A 24452-nucleotide genomic window follows, 5' to 3' on the forward strand; every position below is an offset into this window, starting at 1 on the left:
ATGACGCAGCATATCAGTGGATTTCATCCAGAAACGACTTGTTTAATTCTTCGTGTTTCGGTAAGATCGACAAAATAAACTTTATGGTATATAGTTTTTGGGAATATTACTTTCCCATGACATTGGCAGTGTTAAGAAAAGAAAATGATCGTCGAGAGCAGGAAAAACTGAAACCCTTGAGGATAATTTTCTGGAATTACAACGGTTATTATGCAAGAATAATTGATTCGAAAGGCAAGGCAGGTGGTGAATATGTGGAGTTTGTGCACAGATGGAAAAACCATCCTCTATACAATAATTATAACTACACGAAAAACGAATGGGAGATTTTTATTAATGTGATAGATTGGATGCCTGAGTGGGTTTGTGAGGACTACAAAACACTTTTACGAATCCAAAATTATCATTACCAAGAGTTCAAAACACGATATGAAAAGAATTGCTACAGCAGTGAAAGCATCAAAACGTTTGGAACCATGGAGGAGCTCTGGGAGCACATAAATCATGACGTGTCAGAAGCATCCGGCGACGACCTTTTTTTGAATATCTGCTGTTCGACCATAGTTAACCTAGTTTTTTGGATCTGTTGTTCAAATTTTTTGAAATCCCTACTCCTAGAAATATCTATGTGCTGTTCTCTTAAAATGTCAAGATAACATTAGAAACCCTTCTCCTAGAAATTTGGATCTGTTGTTCAGCTAAAATCTACTTCTTCTCTCTTCCTAGAAAATGTTTACGATCTGCAGTTCCCCCTTCTCCCCCGCGCTTCTCATCTGCTGTTCCACATTTTTATCCGCCCTTCTCATCTGCTGTTCTACATTTTTATCCGCCCTTCTCATCTGCTGTTCCACTTTTATCCGCCCTTCTCATCTGCTGTTCCACTTTTATCCGCCCTTCTTATCTGCTGTTCCACTTTATCCCCGCCCGTCTCATCCGCTGTTTTACCATATCCTTCTACTTTTCTCCATATCTGTCCCGCCCACCGTCCAGCCAGCGAGAAGAATAGAACGAATACATCTAAGCTATTTGACCCGCGCACTATGAAAAAGTATTTCCGGGGGTAAAGTTGAATCTTTCATGAAAGATTTTAGTAGAAAATAACCATTATTTTGTCCTTCGATCACTTATTTTTGGTTGATAATGATAGCAATATTAGTTGTTGGTAGCCTTTTGATGCCTATTATTTGTTTTTTAAAAAATTTCTTGACCGCTTTTGTTTTATCCTAAACCCCCTGTATTCACTACAAACAAGATGAAAATATTTGCGCGCCTAAAACCACGAGGAGTAAGAATCAATATGGTCGATGGGAGCTCCTATCTGGTCGATGGTCACTTCAAAATTTAAATATTTATTTATTGGGAAAGTATTTTGTCTTCGATCAATTTGATGGTACATTATGGTACTTTTTTATTGCTTTTTTGTATGCGTCGAGGGCTTATTATAAGTAGAAGCCAGCTTCTTGTTTAAAAACTTTATTTTGTGTGTTGATTTCCCTAAGTTTACAAAAATTCAATCAACTCTGTCATCAGATGTAGAGTTTGTTTTGAGAATCTTTCTTGATAATTGTACCTAAAACAGGGGGTTGGGAAAGATCTGCTTACAAAAATTAAATCGTCTCTGTTATCGGAGGCAGTGTTTAAGTACGTTTGCGGCTTCTATTTTTCTATCAAAAATGTTTTCTAAAAGATCTGCTTACAAAAATTAAATCGTCTCTGTCGAGGCAGTGTTTAAGTACGTTTGCAGCATCTATTTTTTATGTTTTATGAAAACATTGGCTTCAGAAAGATTGTTCACAAAAAATGAAATATTCTCTAACATCAGAGTCAGAGTACTTTTGCAGGTTCTGTTTTATGCCACATTAAAAAGATTTATTTAATTAAAAAGAATGCAAGAAGGGAAAGGATGTGTCCTGCATGTTTCTATGGGATTTTGTTTTCAGTTTTCATTTTTCTCACTATTGCTTTTTTGTCAATATTGTTGTTATTTCAATGTCTTTTTATTTGTCTGTATAGAGAGTTTGTTTCGACATTTTCTTGATCTTATTTGTTGACTCATTTCAGTTGATTTTGTGTCTATTAAGGTTGCATTAGCTTGGATTGGTTGTTTTGGATTTGACTTGGGTTTGACTTGGATTTGTTTGTTGCAAAACGCATTGTGTAGTTTAACAGGTGTTCCCAGGCCATTTTTCATGCTCTTTTAGCAACTGGTTATCTAATGCTGCCCCTCCTGAAATTATTACAGCCTTTTCACTGGAAAAAAAACTAGAAAAAGTGCATTTTTTTGCCACCAATAAATGTCGCCCTGCCTTTCTAAAGAGAATGGTCTGGTTCCTCAGAACTACCTTTGCGTACCCCCATTGTTGTGTTTTTTATGTATAGTGTTTGAAGGAGGTAACTTGCCATCGCCCTAGAACACTGCACTTGAAAAAGTATTCTAATTCAAAGTCTTTTCATTAAAATATGTAACAAAACCAGTGTTTTACAAAATATTTTCAAATATCAACTTCCCCTACCACTGTATAACTGAATCAAGTCTAGGGCGATGCCTGGTCCACAGTCCAGGAATAGGCATGGTTCAATAATATCTGCTATTTGAATCTGTCAGTAAAAAGGATGGGCTCCTTCAAGCACTTAATTTTACAATTTTTTTTTGGAAGCTAGTCGTCAGATGATTTTCTTTTTCCAGAAATATATTACACAAATTACCATGCTGGATTGCCATATTTTTGAAGAGTTTGAACTTTCTTCTTATCATAATTCCTACAGATTAGAGCTAAAGCTTCATATATTTTGTACCCTCAAACTAGTTTGATTATTTTGCTAAGAACATTTTAAGGCTTTGCTAACTTTTGTAGACTTGAAATCACCTGGTTTCTGAGGAAAATGGATAAAATTACTCACAAAAGATGGTGAAAATAAGAACATGTATTAAAGAACATTCAAAGTCGTCAAAAAATTAAACGTTCTTATAAAAAAACGTGTGTTCAAGTTCTTTGCAGTTCTTTGTCATGTTTAAATTTTTTTATGATTAGAAAAATTATTTTGAGAATCTATGTATCAAAACTTTTATAAAATTGACAACAGATTAAAAATGAACCACTCTGATGAAGAAATTTGGCTTAGTAAACATCAAAGTCTGTCAAATCATGCCTGTCAATATGGATGCCTGTCCAAACAAATGTCACAGGTAAGACATTTTTTCTTATTACTTCCATTGGCCTATCATCAGGGTACCATTTCCTGCAACACCGTAATGCGTAAAGACTTATTTAGAACAATGTGGAATCTCTGGTTGGATCCTTATAAAAGGACTTTCTGTGATGAAGGACATGCCTTTAGCACAAATAAATCGAAGAGGTGTTTCAATGTGTGCTTTTATCGTTCAAACAATCATCCTTTATATTTTTAAGGTATTTTGGCCAAGAAAATTTGAGGAAAACTCGTCCAAGTAAAACAAGGAATTACGAGATCCTTATTCACCAATTTTATGAAGCAATATTCACCACCATAAAATTTGATTCAGTCACATTGAAAGGTACTGGAGTGATTTTTTTCTTATGGCCATTGTGCGGAAAGGGGTCTGATCCCCCATCTTGGCATCCCCTAACCTTTAAAAATGCCTATCCCCAAGGATTTTGGACAAAATAGCTAACACATATAATGGTGAAATATAAATATATTAGAGAGAAAGAAACAGAATAATAAACTTAACTTTCTTCTTTTTGACTCAGACTACTCTAACAGAAAACTTGCTTTCATAAAGACCAAACTTCATAACCTGTGCTTGAAAATAATCTATATACAATATATTTTTCATGAAAATTTCTGACCCCCCTCTTCTTCAATTTTTCGAAAGGTGTCATCCCTCCCTTAAGAAAGGGGGGGGGGCGAACTATGATGGCTTCATATAACACATATTGGACCAATAGATAGAACTTTTAAATGTTAAATTTAATGTTTTCCTATTAGAGCCTTGGGGGCACTTAATTCAGCGGATTTGGCAAAAAATCCCCCAAATTTAATTTTTTCTGTCGCCAGCCAAATTTGAATTGTATTATGTATTCATTTGATATGGTTTTTGATAAAAAATATTCTTCATCTGCCAAATTAAACTCTTGAAGATTTAATTTTTTAAGCCATTTGCAAAATGAAATTCCCTTCTCTAAATGAAATTTTTGCAAAAATGTCTTTTTTTAAGGTATATACTCCTAATTTTATGGCTATGATTTTCCATTTTCTACCTCTTAGGTTTGGAAAGATCAGTCTTTGGTCAAAAGAGAAGTTCTTTATTGGGATCGTGAAGATTGTGATTTTTTATTATCAAACTGTCTACGGATGCACTCGTCGGAACATTTAAAAGTCTTCATGAGAATTTTATCATTAGCAAATATTTTATTTTTTCAATCATTTCATCATTTCTATCATATTTCATTAAATTTAGCCATTGGACATGGCCATTTTTCAAGATTCTTTCAGGGTTATCGAAAGCACTTGCATAAAATATCCTACATCCCCCATGAACAGGTTTTTCGGGAAGATTCCAATTCATTTTTTCTTAAGTGGAGGTCCTCCTTATCGACAGTGGGTTGAACGAGGACTACTTTAATCGTAGAAATTTTAGAGATTTATCCACGCGAAATTTCTGGTTAAATTGCCATGATACATTTTTAACAATAGGAAGGGTTTTAGTGCAAAGAAATGCTAGAAAATGAATTCGATCAATAATGAAAAACGAGTATTCACTAAAATTTATCCACGCAAAATTTTTTGAAATCGTGATTCGCTAAAATAAATCCAAAAAAAATCAAGATTTTCCTGGCTCGCTAATATACGCTAAAATTAGTCTCGCTAAAATTTCTACGATAATAGTACCTTAAGGGAGCTAATTTTCGCAATAATGGCTCCGCAAAATACGATTTTCACTAAAGATCTTCAGAACTGCTAGGAAAACAAGAAAATTTAGGCAAAAATTGGGTGTCAACCGCGAAAATACAATCGACAAAAATCGTTTATTTTACAGCCTCACATAGCGAAAACAGTTCCCTAAGGTAATGAATTCCTGAAAACTCTGAAAAGTTTAGAATGCTTAAATGTTATTTAATATAATTTCCTCACCTTACAAATTATAGTTAAGGAAATTTGTAATCTATTTTGTATTAAACCAATGACTTATTTTAAGAAATATTAAACAAGACTGAAATAAACCTATTCTTAAATCCTACCATGATTTTATCAAACATACACATTTCTCTTAATGATAGGTTGCGAAAAAACCATTGAAAAAAATGGTCCTGAGAAGACCAAAATTGGGTGGTCTCTGTCTAAATGGCCCCATAAATTATAGACTAAAATACCACTTCTCTTAAATGCGGTGTAAGAAATGCAAGAAATTCTCGTAAACCTTTCTAGTACTCATTATGTCCAAGATTTTCGTACCGAACCCCCCCCTCCCTGTTGTAATATGTGTCGATAGGAGTCTAACATCGCGAAAACTAATGGTTTTCAATCAAAGTTAAGATTTTGGTCCTTTTAGACAATTATTTAAGGTGATTTTTCGCTTTTCTGTCCTCTGGCAACATTGGGTATGCCTAGTAAATTACAAACAAAATCTTAAATCTGCTGTACCGCTTGCTGGCTCGCTTAGTTGAAAATCTATCTGTTTTGCCCGACCTAGAAAATACGATCTGCTGTTCACTGATTACGTCATCATCTAAAAATTATTATCTGCTGTTCATTGGTGTGTTTTGCACGACCTAGAAAATACGATCTGCTGTTCAACGTATTACGTCATCATCTAGAAATTATTATCTGCTGTTCTTTGGTGATGTCCCCATCTAGAAAATACTATCTGCTGTTCATGAATGATATCTTCTCCTGAATAAGAACAGCAGATAATTTGAAGAAAACAAGCCATCCTAGAAAATGGGATGTGCTGGTCACTTTCAAAGAAAAACCCTTCACCTGGCAAAGAACAGCAGACATTTCGTACAAATGGCTCGCCGAATGCTTCTTACGTGTGCAGCTCAACAACATGAAAGTTTGTCGCAAGAAGAAAAAAATGTACAGTCCGTACAAGAGAACCCACAAGCAGTTTGCGTGATGACGTGATAGGGACTTTGTTGCAGCGTGATTGCGTGATTTGGAATTTTTGTCTTCGTGATTGCGTGATGAGAGGTTAAAACGTGATCGTGGTTTGAAAGATTTTTGAGGGGGGAAGGGTAAACTAATTGAAATATGTCAGCTCGTACATTAAAGTTATCATGAAAAGTAAAGCCATTTGTTGGAGATTAATTCTAAATGGAATGATGCGTAAGACATAAAGAATTTTCTAGATGTTTAAAAACAAAAGTTTTTTTTACTTTACATAAAATGTTTATTCAATGTTTTTGCCTCGAAGTAATAATTTGTACTTTTACGGTGTGACGGGATTGGCTCTTTTTTAAGTACGGTATTACGGGATTTGATGAAAAAACAGACGATAAAACGGTATTTTAAAATCAGACGGTGACGATATTTAGCCTTATTTTCTGTCATTGTGCCAGTATAACCTCTACAAACCGGTGTGACGGTGTTATCATTTTTTTTTAATTTTCGGGATTCTGGGATTCAGCGAAAATATTGACGGGAAAATGTCCCTACAACCCCCCCCCCAAATTAAATCCATGGTAAAAGTAATGTAATGCAGTAGACTTAATTTTCAATAATATTTTGTATAATGATTACGAATTATGGAGTAAATTTTTTTTTTTTTATCAATTTTTGCACTTCTGATATTACTAACCTGAGATCAGATTGTGATTGTTTTCTGCCCACAACGCTGAAGCTCTAAAGGGATGGGTGACAACATAACAATCTGAAGAATATGCTATTCAAGAATTGCAAGGACCGCTCTCATCTAAAAGGACTGTGAATGACAAAAAAGTTGCGTGATTGTGCTTATGAATAGGGCGCCGTATCAGGAAAATTTAGTTTTTGACCTTCCGGCGCACTTAACATAATTCTTGTTGTAGAATTTTTCCCGGGAGGACTATTTTCTTCAGATGGTTAATTTTCAAGGGCCTTCAGAGGTTTACCATGCCCGTAAGATATCAGGTTAGTTATTACCAGACCAAAATATAGACCAATAAATATCTAGTTTATATCAGGATAGCTCTACTTTCTTTTTTTGCATAGACTTATTTTTTGTAATTTTTTCTGAACTACTTCAAGTGACGAAGATTTCTTAATATTTGCCAATTTTAGACAAAGTTTATTCTTGCAAAAACAAAATTTATTTTTAAAATCTAACGGTGGTGAATTATGTACTTTATTTTCCTTGGGAAATACAGTGAACATACGTCATTTTCCTTGAGAAATACAGTGAACATACCTCATTTTCCTTGAGAAATACAGTGATCTAATATACTGTGAAAATTTCTTCAAAATGACTCAAAATAATATTTTAAGGGTGAAAAAAATGCGAGTCAAAAATTCAAAGTGTATTGGACAATTTTTATAAAAAATCAGCAATTCGCAAAAGTTTCTTCCACTAGAATATAGGACTTTCTTATAATCATCAGTTTTTATCAGGTCATGATTAAGTTAATAAAGTTCATTAGTAAAGGGCTTTTCCAGAAATATTTTAAATATGGGGGGGAGGTGGGTGGAGGATATAACATTTTTTAGGAAATTTACCACCCGGATATTGTGACTTTTGACCCCCCCAGACAGCATTACCCCCAAACAAGGCAAGTTTACCTCTCGGAGTTTCTTCCACTAGAATATAGGACTTTCTTATAATCATCAGTTTTTATCAGGTCATGATTAAGTTAATAAAGTTCATTAGTAAAGGGCTTTTCCAGAAATATTTTAAATATGGGGGGGGTGGTTGGAGGATATAACATTTTCAGGTAATTTACCACCCGGACATTGTGACTTTTGACCCCCCAGACAGCAGGTCTAACCCCCGGACAAGCATTAGTTGACCCCATGGACTATCAAAATTACCCTCAAACAGAGAAAAATTACCCCCAAAAAAAGCAAGTCTACCCCTCGGACAAGGCAAATTTTTGTAGATTTTTCACTACCCCCCCCCCGGACACTATATCCTCCGTACATGGGGGGCCATGTACGGACAATTTTTGAAAGATCCCAAAGCTTGACTTCAGTTACAGTAAAATTTTCAAGTACTTATCACGTATAGGATGTAAGATGTATTTTTTTTATTTTTTTGTGTCATCAGCAGCTGGAACTATGAAGATTTAAAGAAAGAATGAAAATTGATAAGGGATAGGTAACAACAAACATGAAGGATACGAGGAGAAATACAGTCTCGGACAAAATATTTGAGACAGAGGCGAAATGTTAAACACCACAAATGATTTTAAGCGTTCTAATTTACTTCTGGAATGTAGAGTTTTGAAATGAGCCTTAAGACTTAGGACCTTTGCTCAAAATTGTTCAAATAAGGCTAAGAAATTAACCATTTGACCTATCCTCGTCATTTTGGTTTTTATCTTTTTAAAAGACACCTCTTTCTCTATACCGGGCTTTTCAGAAAAAAATTTTACCCCCACTGTTGAGGATATTGATTTTTCGAAGTATCGAACCCCCTGGATATCCTACTTTATTACTAAAGATATCCACTCTTAAAAATATGCTCAACCCCCTGGATATATCCCCTCTTATAAATATGCTTACCCCTGGATATCGTATTTTTTACTTGAAAAGACACTTTACCCCCTAGATAGTCTCTCCCTTGTCGATATTTAACCCCTTGTATATCAACTTTTGAACAAAAATCGTTAACCCCCTGGATATCCGATATCCTCAACAGGAGGGGGCACGGACTATTTCTGGAAAATCACATTGCCACTAATCAGTAAACCCTCCTCCCACAACAAATGTTTTTTTCTAATTGCGACTAAAGATTAAATCTTTTTAGATTATAAGCCTGTGTAATAGACAGACATTACAGGTTTATTCCCTGCAGCATGAGGAATTATGCTTATTGCATAATAATAAAGACGAAACCGAGATGAAAGGCCCAAGTTCGCTACACGACCGGGCCAATGAGTTTTCGTATCAAAAACATGCAGATATGGACGCTATTTTTCAAGAAAAGTTAAGTTTCTCTAATTCATAAACTGGAGTAAATCCTTTAAATAAATCAGGTTTAAAACCGACCCCCTAAAAAAGTATGGAAAAATAACAGCATTGCTACCATCATGGATGACAGCCTAAAATGACCTTTTAGTGTAGTATAGAAAGATAGTCTAATGCGTAGAGTCATCTAGAGAATAGAGAAAAACTCTTACTGCTCCCAACTGACAGACAACGTTTTTCAACGTTTAACTAATGTTCATAACGTCAACTTAACGTTAGAAGAATGTTGAAAAAAACGTTGTGTGCCAGCTGGTAATTGCTTACCATGGTTGCTTTTGGAGCATGACATTCAAATTCTAAAAAAAAATAAAAATAGAATGTGCGTAATCGTACCCAGCTGGCGCGGGAACATCAAAACATCTTTTGAATGATGATGGCATATAACATAAGCCGGAGAAGCGATTCTCAACTTGTTTAATACCTCATCGGGGGAAAAAAATGTCGGAGTTTTATTTAGTCGGGTTTTTTTTCGTCGGGGAAGAATTTCGTCACCTAGAGGCATTCTCGTCACTTTCCCCCGACCAAAATTTCAAATTCGTCACTTTTCCCCGACGAAATTTACAATTGAGTCACTTTCACCCAACTAAATTGTCCAAATGAAATGGTTTCCTTCACTAGCTTGAAAAAAGATCTTGTAATTCGACCGTTAAAGCAATAATTTCGGTTGATAAAGGTGTAAAAAATTTAGATTTTAATTTTGGTCGGGGTAAGAGTTTTGGTCGGGGATAAAAAAATTGCTGGGTAAAAGTTTTGGTCAGGTGATAAAATATCGGGGAAAAAATTCGTCCGGGGAAAATTTCGTCACCCCCTCAAAATTTCGTCACTTTCCCTCGACATTTTTTCCCCCGATAAGGTAAAATTTATTTTATTATAAGTAAAAAAATGCATCTACGTGATTTCCATGAAATGAAAAAAAAGAAAAATTTGTTTGGAAAATTAAAGACATTTAATAAACAATTTGGTTGGTCAATACATACCGTATTACTTCGAATAAACGCCCTCTTCTTTTAACCCTTCGAGCATCTTGAGGGGAGGGGGGCAAAAACGAATTTCTTTTGTTAACTTTTGAAATATTTATCCAATTGACTTGAAATTTTGCAAGTGTGCACCAAATATGAATTTGCATCTTTTGCATCGCCACCTGATGAAGTCATCATTCTTTGAAAAAAACGAAAAAAGGACCCCCTCTCTAACTTTTTTCACTTTACCTTTTTTTGCTCAAAATTTGTGAAGTAACTCAACGTTACATGTATTTTGGGATCAGACGGGTTATGCTGAAAGTGAGGTAAAAAACAGACCGGTCTGTAAAATACCAACCACACACGTGACTAAATTGAAATTTTGCACACTGCTTGGCTGTTTATTCGAAGTTATACGGTTTTACTAGAGTTTCCTTATTACCTTACCTTAAGCAATGTTATAGGAGGAATAAATAAAACCATAATGTATAGGCTGGTTCAAAGAACGACGTATGTATCGATTTGACACAATATGGTATAGTCTAAGACAAATTGCTAACTGTCCTGACTGTAGTTTAGACGGCCCACTTTTCACCCTGCCTATTCTAATTATTAGTGTAGGCAAAAAGTGGACAAAAAGTTGGAGTTAAAATCTTTGCTTTAAAAGGGTTGAAAGAAGACCTTGCATTGACGTCAAAAGAGGGCAATGCATTAGCGAGATTATGTATCTGGAATTCTCTACGGCTACGGCTAAAGTGGCGAGGGAAATGGCGAGTAAGGCAAGTAATGGCGGGTGAAAGCAAGGTCGATATTAGGCATACGGCATTATGTCGACTTTGCTTATATGGTGTTTTGGTGTTTTTCCCGTACATAGCAAAGTAGACAACGACATATCGCCTTTGGTGACGACCCGTACGGGCAGCCCCGCAACCGTAGCCGTAGAATATCTCCGATACATAATCTCGCTATTGACTTTAGACAGCCAGAACAATAAGAATAGGCAGGGCGAAAAGTGGGTCGTTTAAACTAGAGCTTAGAGATCTAATTCCACTAAAAACTAATGGAACTGAATAAAAAAAAACCAAAAAACAATGCAGTGTATAATAACCTTTACTGAAATCTTTTTTGGTAGTTGACGTGTAATCAATGGGCGGTGATTTGGGCGTCATCTCTTCTTGAATCTCTGAACTGTTGAATATAAAATTATTGAACAAATTACAGTTACTGTGTAATACCGGGTGTTCAAACTCAAACCCAGTTCCTTTAGTCCACTTTTTTTGACCAAGCGCAGCGCAATGGGCCTTTAAAACACAACTGGTCGAAAAATTTGACTTTGTCGGGACCTATGCCTGCAATTATCAATTGACGATTCCAGGCTAAAATCGAACTACGTGACTTTCTATTGTGCGCATGCGTAAGAAAAAACCACATATAATTAATACCTCCAACTTATATGGTCAAATCTTTCTTTCTTAATTAGTTCTTTCTTTATGCTTGTTTCAGATTTGAAGCATGTTAATTTGAAATTAAACCCATTCCGCAATCATGCTAACAAAACAGTATGTCTAAAAATTTGATTTGATACGACTGAGATCTTAATTTTACAATTATTGGGCTCTTCCAGAAAATGTCTGTACATGGGGGGTGGAGGATATATTGTCCGGGGGGGGGGGAGTAGCGAAAAATTATCAAAATTTGTCTTGTCGGGGGGTAATTTGGGTTGTCCGGGGGGTCAACTGATGCTTGTCCTGGGGTAAAACCCGTTGTCTGGGGGGTAAATCACTTATATCCTCCACCCCCCATATTCAAATCTTTTCTGGAAAAGCCCATTTTACCTTATTTTTTCATACAATTGTTTTTCTAGTAACTCCTTTCGTCGACCAGATCTGCTACATGATTTGACTTCGCTTGGTTTATAAGAAACTTCACAGGTGGTCTCGAATGTCCTTTTTTCTTCAGTTTGGCTCAAAACATTCTATTGAAGAGTCAAAATACATTATCAAATTAAAAATTTGTTCTTGGCGTATTATCAGTTTTCTAAACTATGGTGTTCCAAAGGAACTATCTCTGACTCTTTCCTGGTGGAAGTTTCGCTAGAGAGGCAGACAACACCTTCACACCCCTTCTCCTAACGCTATGAAGTGATTCAATATATAAAATTTTAGTTTGAAAATGTTAGTTCCTTTTGATATAAAAAGAAATCTTTTTTCTTTTATTTTTTCTTTGAATTTAGAAACGATTACTCAGGGACGGATCCAGGAATTTTCCTTGCCCAACTTAAGTTCCCGAATCCTGATTTTCCCTGATTTTCCCAATCCTGATTTCCCGATTTTCCCAATTCCGATTCCCTCGAATTTAATTCAACTTTTGAAATATCATGCCATGCTTCTTTCTTGGGAGGGGAGGAGAGGGGACTTAGGCGAAAATGTGTGCAGAATATATGCAGACAATAAGGGTCACTTTTTTGCCTCCCAAAGTCTCTCTAAGGGTTATCAAAGTCAGAAAGTTTTAAGTCTCTCTAAGGCAAGACCAATTTAATTTGTTGTTCTACTGGCAAATCCTTAGCAAAAGATGGGTCGGTCGGTCGGTAAAATGAGAATAAATTTTTCATTTATCAGGGTTGGTAAAGTGCCGAAAATGTTTTTCAAAAAATATCTGGATCAAAAATTCACTTTTTTTTATCTTCGATGAAGATTATAATAAAATCGATTTTCTAAATTTTTCAATTTCTTGAATTAATTTTCAGCTTTATTCAAAATTGATTCTTACAAATAACTAGAGTGTAAAATATATTGTAGTGGAAATTCAATATTATTATTTTTTTGATTTTAGCAAAAATAGGGCCGGTTGGGCCCGTAGAACAACAAATTAAATTGGTCTCGCCTAAGGGTTGGAAATTCACAATTACAGGGTGGCCAGCGATTTCGGGAATCCAATTTCCAGTATAACCAAGTACATTTTCACACATTTTTTCCATTTTTCAAGTATATTTTCAAAATTTTCAAGTATCTTGGACTAAGAAAAATAAGTATATTCAAGTATACTCGACTAAAATTGACTTGACGAAAAAGGATATTCACAAACAATATAAAGAAAAAGGGCGGCGAGTTATCCCGCGCTGGACATCAATCCAGGATTTGACCTCCGCGGCATCATGAATGACAAAATCAAGTTTATTCCAGTACTAGAGATTTTCATTTCCAGTATATACTTAAAAAATAACACTTTTATCAAAATTTCAAGTATAATCAAGTATCAATTTTTTTCTCCAGTATATTCAAGTATTTTCAAGTATTTCCAGTATCGCTGGCCACCCTGCAATACGAGGGCAATACAAGAATACATACTGAGAATTTTCAAAAAATTTTATACTGTAAATCATATTGTGAATTATAAAAAAGTTTGCGAAAAAAAACGAAAACTTAAATATTTTGAAAAATTAATCTGATCAAAGTGATTGAAAATCTAGGAGCTTGGAAGAGAGGATGTGTATATAGTAACTTTCAAAACCAAACATATTACAAGCAGTCTGACTATATTAAAAGACTTACAGAATGACCAAGCTTATGCAATTCCTTGATACTTTTCGGGCAGTTATCCAAATGTGAAACTTGTCTCTAAACGAAATATGATATTTATATAATCAAATTTGGAAGATGGTCTACTATGGAAAAATTTCTGTATGTTTTTATGAAACATATTTCACTATATTGCATTTCAAAATATACACAAAGAAAGTTCAAAAACGTAACGGAAGGAACAGTGTACCAAAAATGTGGCCTTCACCCACGTACCCTTTTTGTTGTGGAAACTTGTCCTTTCCGTGAAATTTATTTTTTGAATACATAATGACCGCGGAAGTCAAATAAATCTTCTAGGAGACCCAAAAGACAAAAAAAAGATAAAAGTGAAAGACTTCATGGTATCAATAATTGGAATCAATCGATTGGTTATCTATTAGTCATTCGTTGGAAAAAGCTATTGATTGTATATCGAGTGGGAGAGTCTGGTGTTTGGTCACAAGAGCACAATTCTTTTAATTTTTCATTGCATTGGGCCATTCCAGTTTTATCTGTAACCCCCCAATGGACGACATGAAATTTCTGTAGCAAATTGCTTTCAAGAAAGTCTGGAATTTTCGTAACAAATTTGCAAAATTCCAATTAAAGCCGTGGAATTCTGTTACTGTAACCTAACAAAATCATGGAATTCCAATACTTTTTAATGCAAAATTAAGTAAAATTCATGGAATTCCTAACTTTCTCTTTAAAGTTTGCCTGGAATTGTGTGCCAAAATTTATTTAAAAATTTGAAATTTGATGACATGATGTCGTCCATTAACGTCAACTGCTCTAACTTGGGACTATCTGACAAAACATGGGACAGCAATTCAGCCACCATTTACACCGAGCCCAGCGGCGGATCTGAGGGGGTTCAAATGGTTCAGCTGAACCACCCCAACCCTTTTAGTAAATAAAAAATACAAAGACCCTTTGGACATGTTTTTTAATTGTTTCGTTTTTAGGGGTCTTAGGAAATCATCATTCATTTCTAATATAATGAATGAACTAAAATTATGCCCTGATGATGGTTGCGTGGAAAAGATGAACTTTAAAAATTTAAAAGAATTTTTTGCAAAGCTTAAATCTGTCATGACTTATGCTTCAACAAAGTGCGGTCCAAAAATGAGCCAATACTTAGCATTTTAGTAGGAGCAAATACTTAGCATTTGGATTTAGAGGCTTGTATCTCTCTCAATTTTTCTGCTATGACTCTAATACTTTGCACATGCCTTTTTATACCTTATAAGATCAATATACCAACATCAGCAATCACTAAAAATGGTTGTATGGTCCCATTATGAGCATGTTTTTAGCATTGGGTATGGCTTTTTTTTAATCCACCAGCACAGTTAAGATAAACACAAAAGAACTATGATATTGATATTATGCATACTTGAGGCATTCAAAAAGATAGAAAAACCAAATTCGGCCGATATAAAGCATTCCAGGGTCCTTTTATGAGCAAAATTTAGCATTGACTGGACTTAGGAGTTCTTGAAGGCCATCTCTTTATGCTAAAATTTGAAAACCCGAAGGTTATTGATATTTCATAGCTCATTTAGGCGCTATTTGATGCTTGGATCATTCACGAAGCTTAAAAAGTCTCTTCTGTGGTCTTTGTCATAGTTAAATGGACCAAAAACGAGCAGTATTTTAGCATTTTAACGGAAAATGTTAAATATTTGCTCGATTCTGGACCCTGAAAAGGTTTTGAGCATCAAATAAGTTATCATTAATGTTTGATACACAATTGAACAGAACTTCATGAGGTTATTTTATGTTCCTAGGTCTCAAAATGAGCTGAATTTAGCAAAAATTAGACTAGGTGTAAAGTTAATTTTAGTAAGAGAAGCAGAATAATTTGCAGTATTTCCAGTGGAAAATGCTAAATTTAGCTCCAAACGGGTCCTTTAACAGCTCAAATGTTTTATTGGTGTTAATAACTTGATTATTAAACTACTTCAAAGGAAGTTATGAAGGTTTTACACCAACTTCAGCCTTTTAATTAGGTGTTTAGAAACATACTGGTAATTCTGCTGCAGTATTTTTAGTGGAAAAATGCTAAATTTAGCTCCAAACGGGCCCTTTAACAGCTCAAGTGTTATATTGGTGTTGATAACTTGATTATTCAACTATTTCAAAAGAAATTATGAAAGTCTTATACCCAATCAAGCCTTTTACTTTGGTGTTTTGGCACTTATTGTCAATGGGGAAATAGGTGCTAAAAAAGTGCTCTAAAAAGGGCCCCACAATAGGAAAATGTGGGCCTTTTAACAATAGGCTGCTTTAATTGCCATCCCTCTATGAGAATCATTGGTCAGATAGACAACTTCCTGGGTTTTTAGCTCTGATTTAGATCATTTTCCGAAACACATACAAATGCTAAAATTTGCTCCTAACCGGCTCCTACAACAGCTAGAATTTCGGGAAAAGAACTTTTTGTGGTCCTATCATCACTACTAACATCCTGTGAAAATTTCGGACCTCCAAGTTACCCCAATCAAAAATGTCCCTTTCTTCAAGTGAAATCTAGTTTTGTGATCGGAACTGATTTTTCTTCTTGGTCATATCTTGATATTATTTTACCAGGGGTTGTATGCATGTGGCGTGCGTTTCCGTGGTGCGCGCGACAAACTTAGCTTTTTCAGCGCTTAGCTTTTCCGCGCTGTAAAAAATCTTTGTTATGATTTTTTTTTTGCGGGATTACATATCTAGCTGCTTCTGTGCTAGGAAATCTTTAATTTTGAACCTGGTTCAGAAAATGCATCCAGTGAAATGGCAAATTTGAGGTGGTTCAAGGAAATTTCTCGAAAATACGAGACCGAACCTGACCGACCGTTTTGAGCGTAAAAGATTTCCTACAAAAATAACATTCAGTCGCATGTCGTCGCCGGCAAAATATTGAAATGATTTGAAGGGTAGCCATTCGTACGGCAAACGACCTCACTTCTTTGCAAGCATTCAATGCAGTGTTTTAAAGAAAGGAATTGAAGTCCTGAAAAGTGTTAATAATCAGGCAATTACTTATCTTTCTGAGGACATTTTTGGTTCAATTTAATCAGTAAATTTGAGAGAATCACACAACAATATCAATCAATGTATGATGAAATTTTCATCTGCTTTTGTTTGATGTGGTGAAGAGTGATAAAAGCAAAAGAAAAGACGACTTTCATTCTGAGGAAACATTTTTGTTTTGGTTTATCTTTAGAGGAGAAGCATTCATACCAACAAAAACAAAACTTAAATAAATTTTGCTTGATAAATGAAGTTTGGAATTTTTTATGGGAAAGGACTTAATTGTGAATATTTGGTGGAAGTTTATCGTGTCTTGAATATAATAACGAGATTTACGTTTGGCTCTTCTCCCATCATCGGACATCGGGAATATCACGGGGAAAAAATCTACCTAGCTTTATATGGATCACGAGATTTGCGATTGGCTACGTTTCGAGAGATTCTTCTCCCATCATTGGACATTGATGAATTTCACATGGAAAAAAAGCTAGCTAGCTTTATTTTTGAAAACTATTATAGAAAAACAAAACAAAATTTGTTTTATAACAGAGACTGGAAGAAAGGTTCGGTTAGGGAACAACATTTTAGCAATTTGATTGAATTTGGTTGAAGAATGAAATTTCTGGAAAGGTTCAAAGGCTTCATGCATGCTTCAAGATAATGTGATGCGAGGAAATATTTTTGGCTTCGTCATGTCATAAGAAGAGAGAGTTCATACCACTTTATACTTGCAAAACAAAACTAAGATTACTTTTACGTGATCATATGAAAATATGGTACTTTTATACAAAAAGAGACATTGGTGACCTCTGAAAAAATTACCCTCTTGTGCTTAATTGTAGGTGGTAATTTTGCAATTTTTTGGTAAAAATCACCCAATTAGCATTTTGTAATGACCTCCAATTTATGAAATTTTCCTGATAAAGTGCCAAAACCTTCATTTTCCTTGGGTTTTTTGGGAAAATCACCCGAAAATCAGTTAATAATGACCCCCCATTTTATGAATTTTCTCTGAGAGTACTGCCCCTGCATCTTCCACCCCCTACAAGTAAGCATAAAAGAGTACGATTGAATGCAGAATTTATGAAATGATATATAACAACAATCTCTACCAATAGAATTATAAACAACACTCCATACAATTGAAAAAGTTGAAAAAGTGCTTTCCTACAGATTGTTGATGATTACTGTTAGTACCTTTAATAATTCTTAAAAACATCAAACTTTTTACTTTGAATGTAAAAAGTACTTTTTATGAGATTATTCATCTAATTTCTGAATGAGAGAGCTAGAATTTCTTGAGTCTATTTGCACATAAATCACATTATATCAGTACTCATGGTGTACTCCACTTTTTGGCAATCTTTTATTTTTCCATCTTATTGTATTCCCTTGTATTATATGTATTATATAAATAATCTCCTTTATTTTTTAACTTGATCACTGTTTTCAAAATATTATCCATTTCTGGTTTTATAATGTAAACATACTCAACATGAAAAGTTTTTGCTTGATTGTCAGCCAATTAATTCGCTACAAAGAAATTCCATAAAAAATGGTTATAAGAATAAATTATCGAACTTTTTTACTATGTTTTAAATATTCACGAAATGAAACTGAAGTGTGTATAGTATTTAATATTATAAATTGTCTTATTTTTTCTTCAAACTTTTCTTCTAAACCATTTATTTGCTCTTTTATCCATGGCTTTCTCAAAAACATTTTCTAAAAGAACCATGAATATATAAAAGAATATACACCAAACAAGCAGTTTTGAGCATGATCTGGGTGTCTGTTTTATCAAAATAAAAGGTCAAACCAAAGAAATATAAGAAATATAATACTCTTATATCTTTGCTCAAACTATATTTCCGTTTTATGAACGTTTTGTGGGATAAGATTGAAAAGAAGAAACTAGATGTGCGCAATTGCAGTTAGGGAATTTCCCAATGTATATATGAATATCACCACAAACGATTATTACACGTTCAGCCTCTGGCTGTTCAAGCCGGGTCAAAAAAAAACTGGCCTGCCGCCCTCCTTTCAGCGCATGTTAACCCGCTGAGGCCTATGTTTGGAGTTCATAGATAATGGGAACTGTAGACGTGCAGGCGCTAATTGACCTCCCCATGTTGAATGGAAAAATGGTGACACCGCCCAAACAGGGCGGGTGCAAAATTTACGCCCAAAACGTTTGTTCTGAAAAATTTTTTTTGAAAAGAGATTTTTGAACCCCCTCAGAAAAATCCCAGATCCGCCTCTGGAGCCTCCAAAGTCACTTGATTTGAGTTAATGAACGGCGTTTTAGAAACACTGAGTAGGCTTTTAAATCAAAATATGAAAAAAATCTGTAGTGGAACACACGCGAATGTCTGGAACGAAGAAGACCAAATTAGTGGCAAAAGGATGGAGCATTTGACGTCACTCGCGCAACAAGTTACACACTCGTTATTTGTTAATTCCATCGGGCGATAGGCAATATAGACTTAAACTTGTATATCAAAATTATGGGATTTCAAGTACAGGCTGATTTTACTTTTGTTTTCAGTGGTTTCATTTTCGATTTCAAGGCAACATCTTAGCAAGGGGGTGCTTGCCCATAGTTACGGGGGTTTGTGCAAAAAAACAAACATAAAAAATTTTCAAATCCCCCATTTCATTAAAACAATAAAAAATGAAACTTTTCTATGTTTCACTTTTTCACACCAATTTTTCAAAATGAAAATATTTAAGATTTTAAGTTCTTCTTTTATTCAATGATTTTTTACGGCACTTTGCTGACAATCTAACTCTCGCATCAAATTTCCGCTTTCTTCAGTTGAAGAAATTGAAGCTGAGAAAAATCCTAAGCCTTAGGATCACGGATTGAAACAAGTATATGAAAGGTGGGATTTTACAGTCGCCCATCGTGCAAGGCACTGAGAGGCCACGGGTGCCAAAAAGAAGGGCTGTTTGAAATGTGGCAACCTCATTGGTGGAAATTTGATAAACAGCTGCAAAGGAGCGCTGGGAAGCAATCAGTAGAAGAGACCACTTTCGTTTTTGTTACAAATTTCGATATAAACTTCTCTCAGGGATTACTTATCAATGTGTTGTGTCAACTTGTCAGCATTGTATTGTTGTAAAGGGAAAGATAAAAGAGGTCACAAGTGTTTCAACCGGTATTCCAACGAAGCCATATTTTAGTTTGTACAGAAATTTCGCCCGCTCAAATCAAAACAACAAAATGGTCAATCTCACTAAAGCAAAACATTGCCGCCACGTGACCATCCGTGATTTTAGACCAATGAAAATGCTTCATTTCCCCGGATTAAAGCTGTGTCTACACTAACACGTGGGAATTAGCTAGAAAAAGAAAAAAAACCCGGGGGTCAAATTAAAAAATTAAATCTTTCTCCCTTCTTGTGGCAAACATAAAAGACTTTAAGAGGCCATTTATTTAAGAAAGGGGTGTTTATCATAAATAAATTATGTAAGTAAGTGATATTTAAGTAACAAGTTCATTAACAATTTTATTTTGAATTTTGTTTTTAAAAACAAAACCCCCGTGCTAGATGATAATTTCATTTTCTTAACTTATGGACCCATTTGGAAGTATTTGTAATACAGATCATTTGGCAGTGTAGTTGCAGCCTATACAAGAGTCTCGAGTAAGTTATGGTATGTCTTAAAATTACCATAATTTTTAGATCGCATTAGTCGACGGAACATGACCAAAGAAATGACTGAACATGAGGGTACTATAATGTAGTTTCTAACCTGATGTGTAACCTAATTGTTTTTTCGACGATTTTCGCGAAAAACCGCAAAAACTGATTATGACGTCATAATCGATGACGTCATAAAAACTAAATATTGAATTTCTCAAGAGTTGTTTATCCAATCGTCTTCAAACTTTCACCAAAGATGTATCCCACTAAAGTCAATCATTTGAAAAAGATTATGTTCAAAATTCTGATTACATCAGCAAAAAATAGTATTTTTCCTTTTTTCCTAATTTCTGCTGACGTCATGAAAATTTCGAAAAATTTCTTTTGGTAAAAGTTTGAAGACAATTTGATAAACCATTTTTGAGAAATGCAATTTTTAGTTTTTATGACGTCATCGATTATGACGTCATAATCAGTTTTTACAGTTTTTCGCATAAATCAGCAAAAAAACAATTAGGTTACACATCAGGTTAGAAACTTCATCATAGTACCCTTCATGTTCAGTCATTTGTTTGGTCACTTTCTGTTGACTAATGCGATCTAAAAATTATGGTAATTTTCAGTTTTTCTGACATGTCATAACTTACCCGAGATTGGAATCTAAAGTCTGAAGTCGCACCTCTTTGCCAGTGACCCTGCAGAGAAATTTTTAGTTGGCAGACACTGACTTTAGATTTTTGGAAATCGTTTTATTTTGAAATGTAATCTTCACTTTAGATGAATACTTTTATTTATTTGGATTCATGAAAGGTTCAAGGTTTGCTTACTTTTTATTTCAAATTATATCATTGATTTATTGAGCTGCAATAGCTGGTCGAAAAACAAAGATTTTTGATAGTTATCAGCGTAGGCTTGGCGACATTTTGAATTTCGATTTTTTTTCTCCTGTACTCGGCAATTTAGAGGTTGTTTGTAATACGCGAATTGGCTTACACGTAACACTTGTGAGGTAAGACTAGCCTAGTTTCTAATATAAGTTTATAATATACTGTGAGGTCAGGTAACTTGCATCAGTAGAGGCTAAGGCGGCAATCAAAAATATGTTTACAAGAAAACCCGATTCGGAAAGTCGGTAAATTTGTTGGGCTTTTTTGCAGGTTTGCAGGTTCAGATCTTTCCCATATTTTGGCGGGAATGGGCAAACGGAGCATGTCTTTGAATCATTATTTTTTGTTTACTTAACCCACATTGAGTCCTGTTCAAGTTTTTTATGTACCCTTATGGAAATTTTCATGTCAAAATTCAGCAACGCAGTAGGGCCAATTCCCCTGGGGGCCAAAAATAAGGGCCGCTTTAAGGTTAACACATACGCCCGCACATTTAGTTTGGCAATTTAAAGATGGCGGCATAAGATTCTGTTGATTGCCGACTTGATTCATCGGGATTAACTAGAATTTAAAAATCCGACAAAATTTACTACCGACCGACCGACTGACTGGAACATATTTTTGATTGCCACCTAACATGCATAAGCCTCAAATGATTGACCAATCAAAACAGCAAAATTTCAAAACAAATGAACTACGCAACTTCGCTCGCAGCTCTACTCTATCATTTTTGACCTGGCTGGTCATTAAAATACGAAATTAAATCAAAACAAAAATGGTAGAGTAGAGCTGCGAACAGAGCTGCGTAGTTGTATTTTAATGACCAGCTAGGTCTTTCATTTGAGGGCTATGCATGTTAGCCTTCACTGATGCAAGTTACCCAATCTCACGGTATTTACCAGAAAAAAATGACGGGATTACAGTATTTCATTTTCTACTGGTATCGGTAATTAGGTAATTAGGCTTCCTTTATCAACGGTATTACAGTATTTGATCCAAATTTTTGTCGGTATGACGGTATTTAAGACCCCTGAAAACCCCCCTGTTGACCGACAGTCGCCAGACAGCGTCAATCGAACGAATCGAACGCCGAATCAATTGAACGCAATTGAACGCAATTGAATAATTGCAATTCGATTGTCGAACGCACAATCGAATCGCAATCAAATATTACCCAGGATTTGCTGTTCGATTGCTTTGATTACGTTCGATTGTATTCGATTATGTTCGATTGATTCAATTATATTAGATTTTATTCACTTTGGTACGGTACTTAAGCACTCGGCCGGCAGCTAAAAAGCCCTAACAGAGTGATCCAATTTAATTTAATCAAACTCATCAAACATAATTCTAATCGAACGAAATCAAAGATTATTCAAATGCAAATGACAATGGAACATAGTTCAACTATCAATCAAACCAATCTAACCTTACTCAAACGCAATCGAACACAATCGAATATTACCCAGGAATCGGCCGTTCGATTGAGATTTGATTACGTTCGACAATCGAATCGCAATCATTCTATCGCGTTTGATTACGTTCGATTGGTTCGATTGCAATTTTTGTTTGAAGTTGTTCGATTGACACCGTCTGGCAGTCGAGACGACCCACGGCATGGCCCGAACATGTTCGGACCTCTTGAGTAATACTTTTTAAAAATGGGCCACGCAGGCCCGCACAGTTTCGGACCATGTTCGGGCCAGATTATCGAAAACTTGCTAAGATTGCGCGTGTAATTTCAGGACCCAATATTTATTTTTTATTTTAAATTTTAAATTCCTTATTTTACCAAACAAATTTAAAAATCTTCTATTTTCCAATTAAGTTAGGAAAATTATTAAAAAGAATGATTTGAATCTTACATAATATGGTCTTCTTTTTATTCTTTATCCCGTTCCCTTTTCTCGTGGTCTTCTCCTATTCGAAGCAGAATTTTTCTGGATCGTTTTTTGTAATGTTATACAACTTTGTGAATCAAACTGGTATTTGGAACTTTGAATTTGTCTAATGAAAATATTTAACAATGGATGATGATAAACCAGGAAAGGTAAATAAAATTAAATTCTACTACTTAAATACATGGCCCGAACATGGTCAATTCAATAATACTTTTTTGTGGCCCGAGCATGGTCCGAACAGGCCCGAACGTGTTTGGGCCATGCCATGGGTCGTCAGTCGAGTCGTAAAGAGGGGTAATAATATTTTCTTTCTGGAATGGCCCATTTTGTAGAGCTGGCTGGGGGTACATTCTTGAAATTTAGCTGGGGGTATGTTTATTAGCTCCCCTGAAAATTGCTTGAGATGTACCCCTCTGCATGCACTTTATGGTGTTAAATGAAATTTATGAAATTTACCAGACCCCCGCGCTCGATAGGATCGATCATCGGAACGGCTCGATGACGGATCGATATGTGATCGATGGATTACTTAACGACCCGGACAGGAGATGGGAAAACATAAAAGACAAACCTCCGAAATGTGATCCTTATCTCTGATCCCGTCCTTCTCTTTTCTGACTGTCTGAGTTTCTGAGACTTAGTTTCTCATTTCTGACTGAGTTTTCATACCTGTCAATCATTTGTCCATCAATTTCGACCAGTCTAATTTTCGCACCGAGTGGGATACGAACCACCACCAAAGAAAGACCTTCGGATTCGGAAGCCGGCGCTCTATTCCTTGAGCCATCGCCGCACAGCAAACTCACGCAATTCCACCCCTCCGCAATTCATAACATTTTATACCAAACTGGCAAAATACGGGGGTAATGTTATTATAATATGGGTAAAAGTACCCCTTTTTAAACCTGACTGAAATTCGAGCCGTTACTAGCAACCCTGCGGGGCCCAAGGCGCCGAGTATGCACCCGGCACAGTGACAAGCCGTTACTAGCAACCCTGACCTAAACAATCCCAAACAGCAAAACCCCCGGAAAATTTAAAATGTCGGAATGAGCAATAGCCGATCACATTTTGGAGGTTTGTCTTTTATGTTTTCCCAGGAAATAGATCGATGGAAGATGATCGATCCTATCGAGCGCGGGGGTCTGGAATTTATAAAAAAATATCATGATCTAAAACAATTAATAATACCAGTTCTGAATCACTTACCTCTTCTACCCAGTTTCCAAGAAGGGTCTTACCAATTGAAACTTCATATTGAGGTTTCGTAGCCTCCATGTTTTATTCTAAGATGGTTTTGTGGAAGAAGAGTAGCTATGGTATGGTATGGAGT

At 35.4% G+C, this 24452-nt stretch overlaps 1 protein-coding gene and 1 long non-coding RNA gene across 2 annotated transcripts in view; one reads left to right on the plus strand and one right to left on the minus strand.

Annotated features, from left to right (window-relative positions):
- Nucleotides 1-24452, minus strand: part of LOC136806164 (sperm-associated antigen 8-like) — a gene marked incomplete at its 5' end in the record, with an annotated part of 39675 nt that extends 15223 nt beyond the window's left edge. Inside the window, 5 exon segments of the mRNA XM_067062729.1 lie at nucleotides 9409-9440; nucleotides 11212-11291; nucleotides 11939-12078; nucleotides 13655-13720; nucleotides 24329-24452. Coding sequence (XP_066918830.1) covers nucleotides 9409-9440; nucleotides 11212-11291; nucleotides 11939-12078; nucleotides 13655-13720; nucleotides 24329-24397 — 387 coding nt within the window.
- LOC136805745 (uncharacterized) lies at nucleotides 3066-4404 on the plus strand. The gene is made up of 3 exons (XR_010846444.1): nucleotides 3066-3187; nucleotides 3411-3535; nucleotides 4249-4404. It is a non-coding gene; the product is annotated as an uncharacterized lncRNA (long non-coding RNA).

The sequence above is a fragment of the Clytia hemisphaerica genome, unplaced genomic scaffold (genome assembly GCF_902728285.1).
Source record: "Clytia hemisphaerica strain Z4C2 unplaced genomic scaffold, Clytia hemisphaerica genome assembly, whole genome shotgun sequence".
Taxonomy (NCBI): domain Eukaryota; kingdom Metazoa; phylum Cnidaria; class Hydrozoa; order Leptothecata; family Clytiidae; genus Clytia; species Clytia hemisphaerica.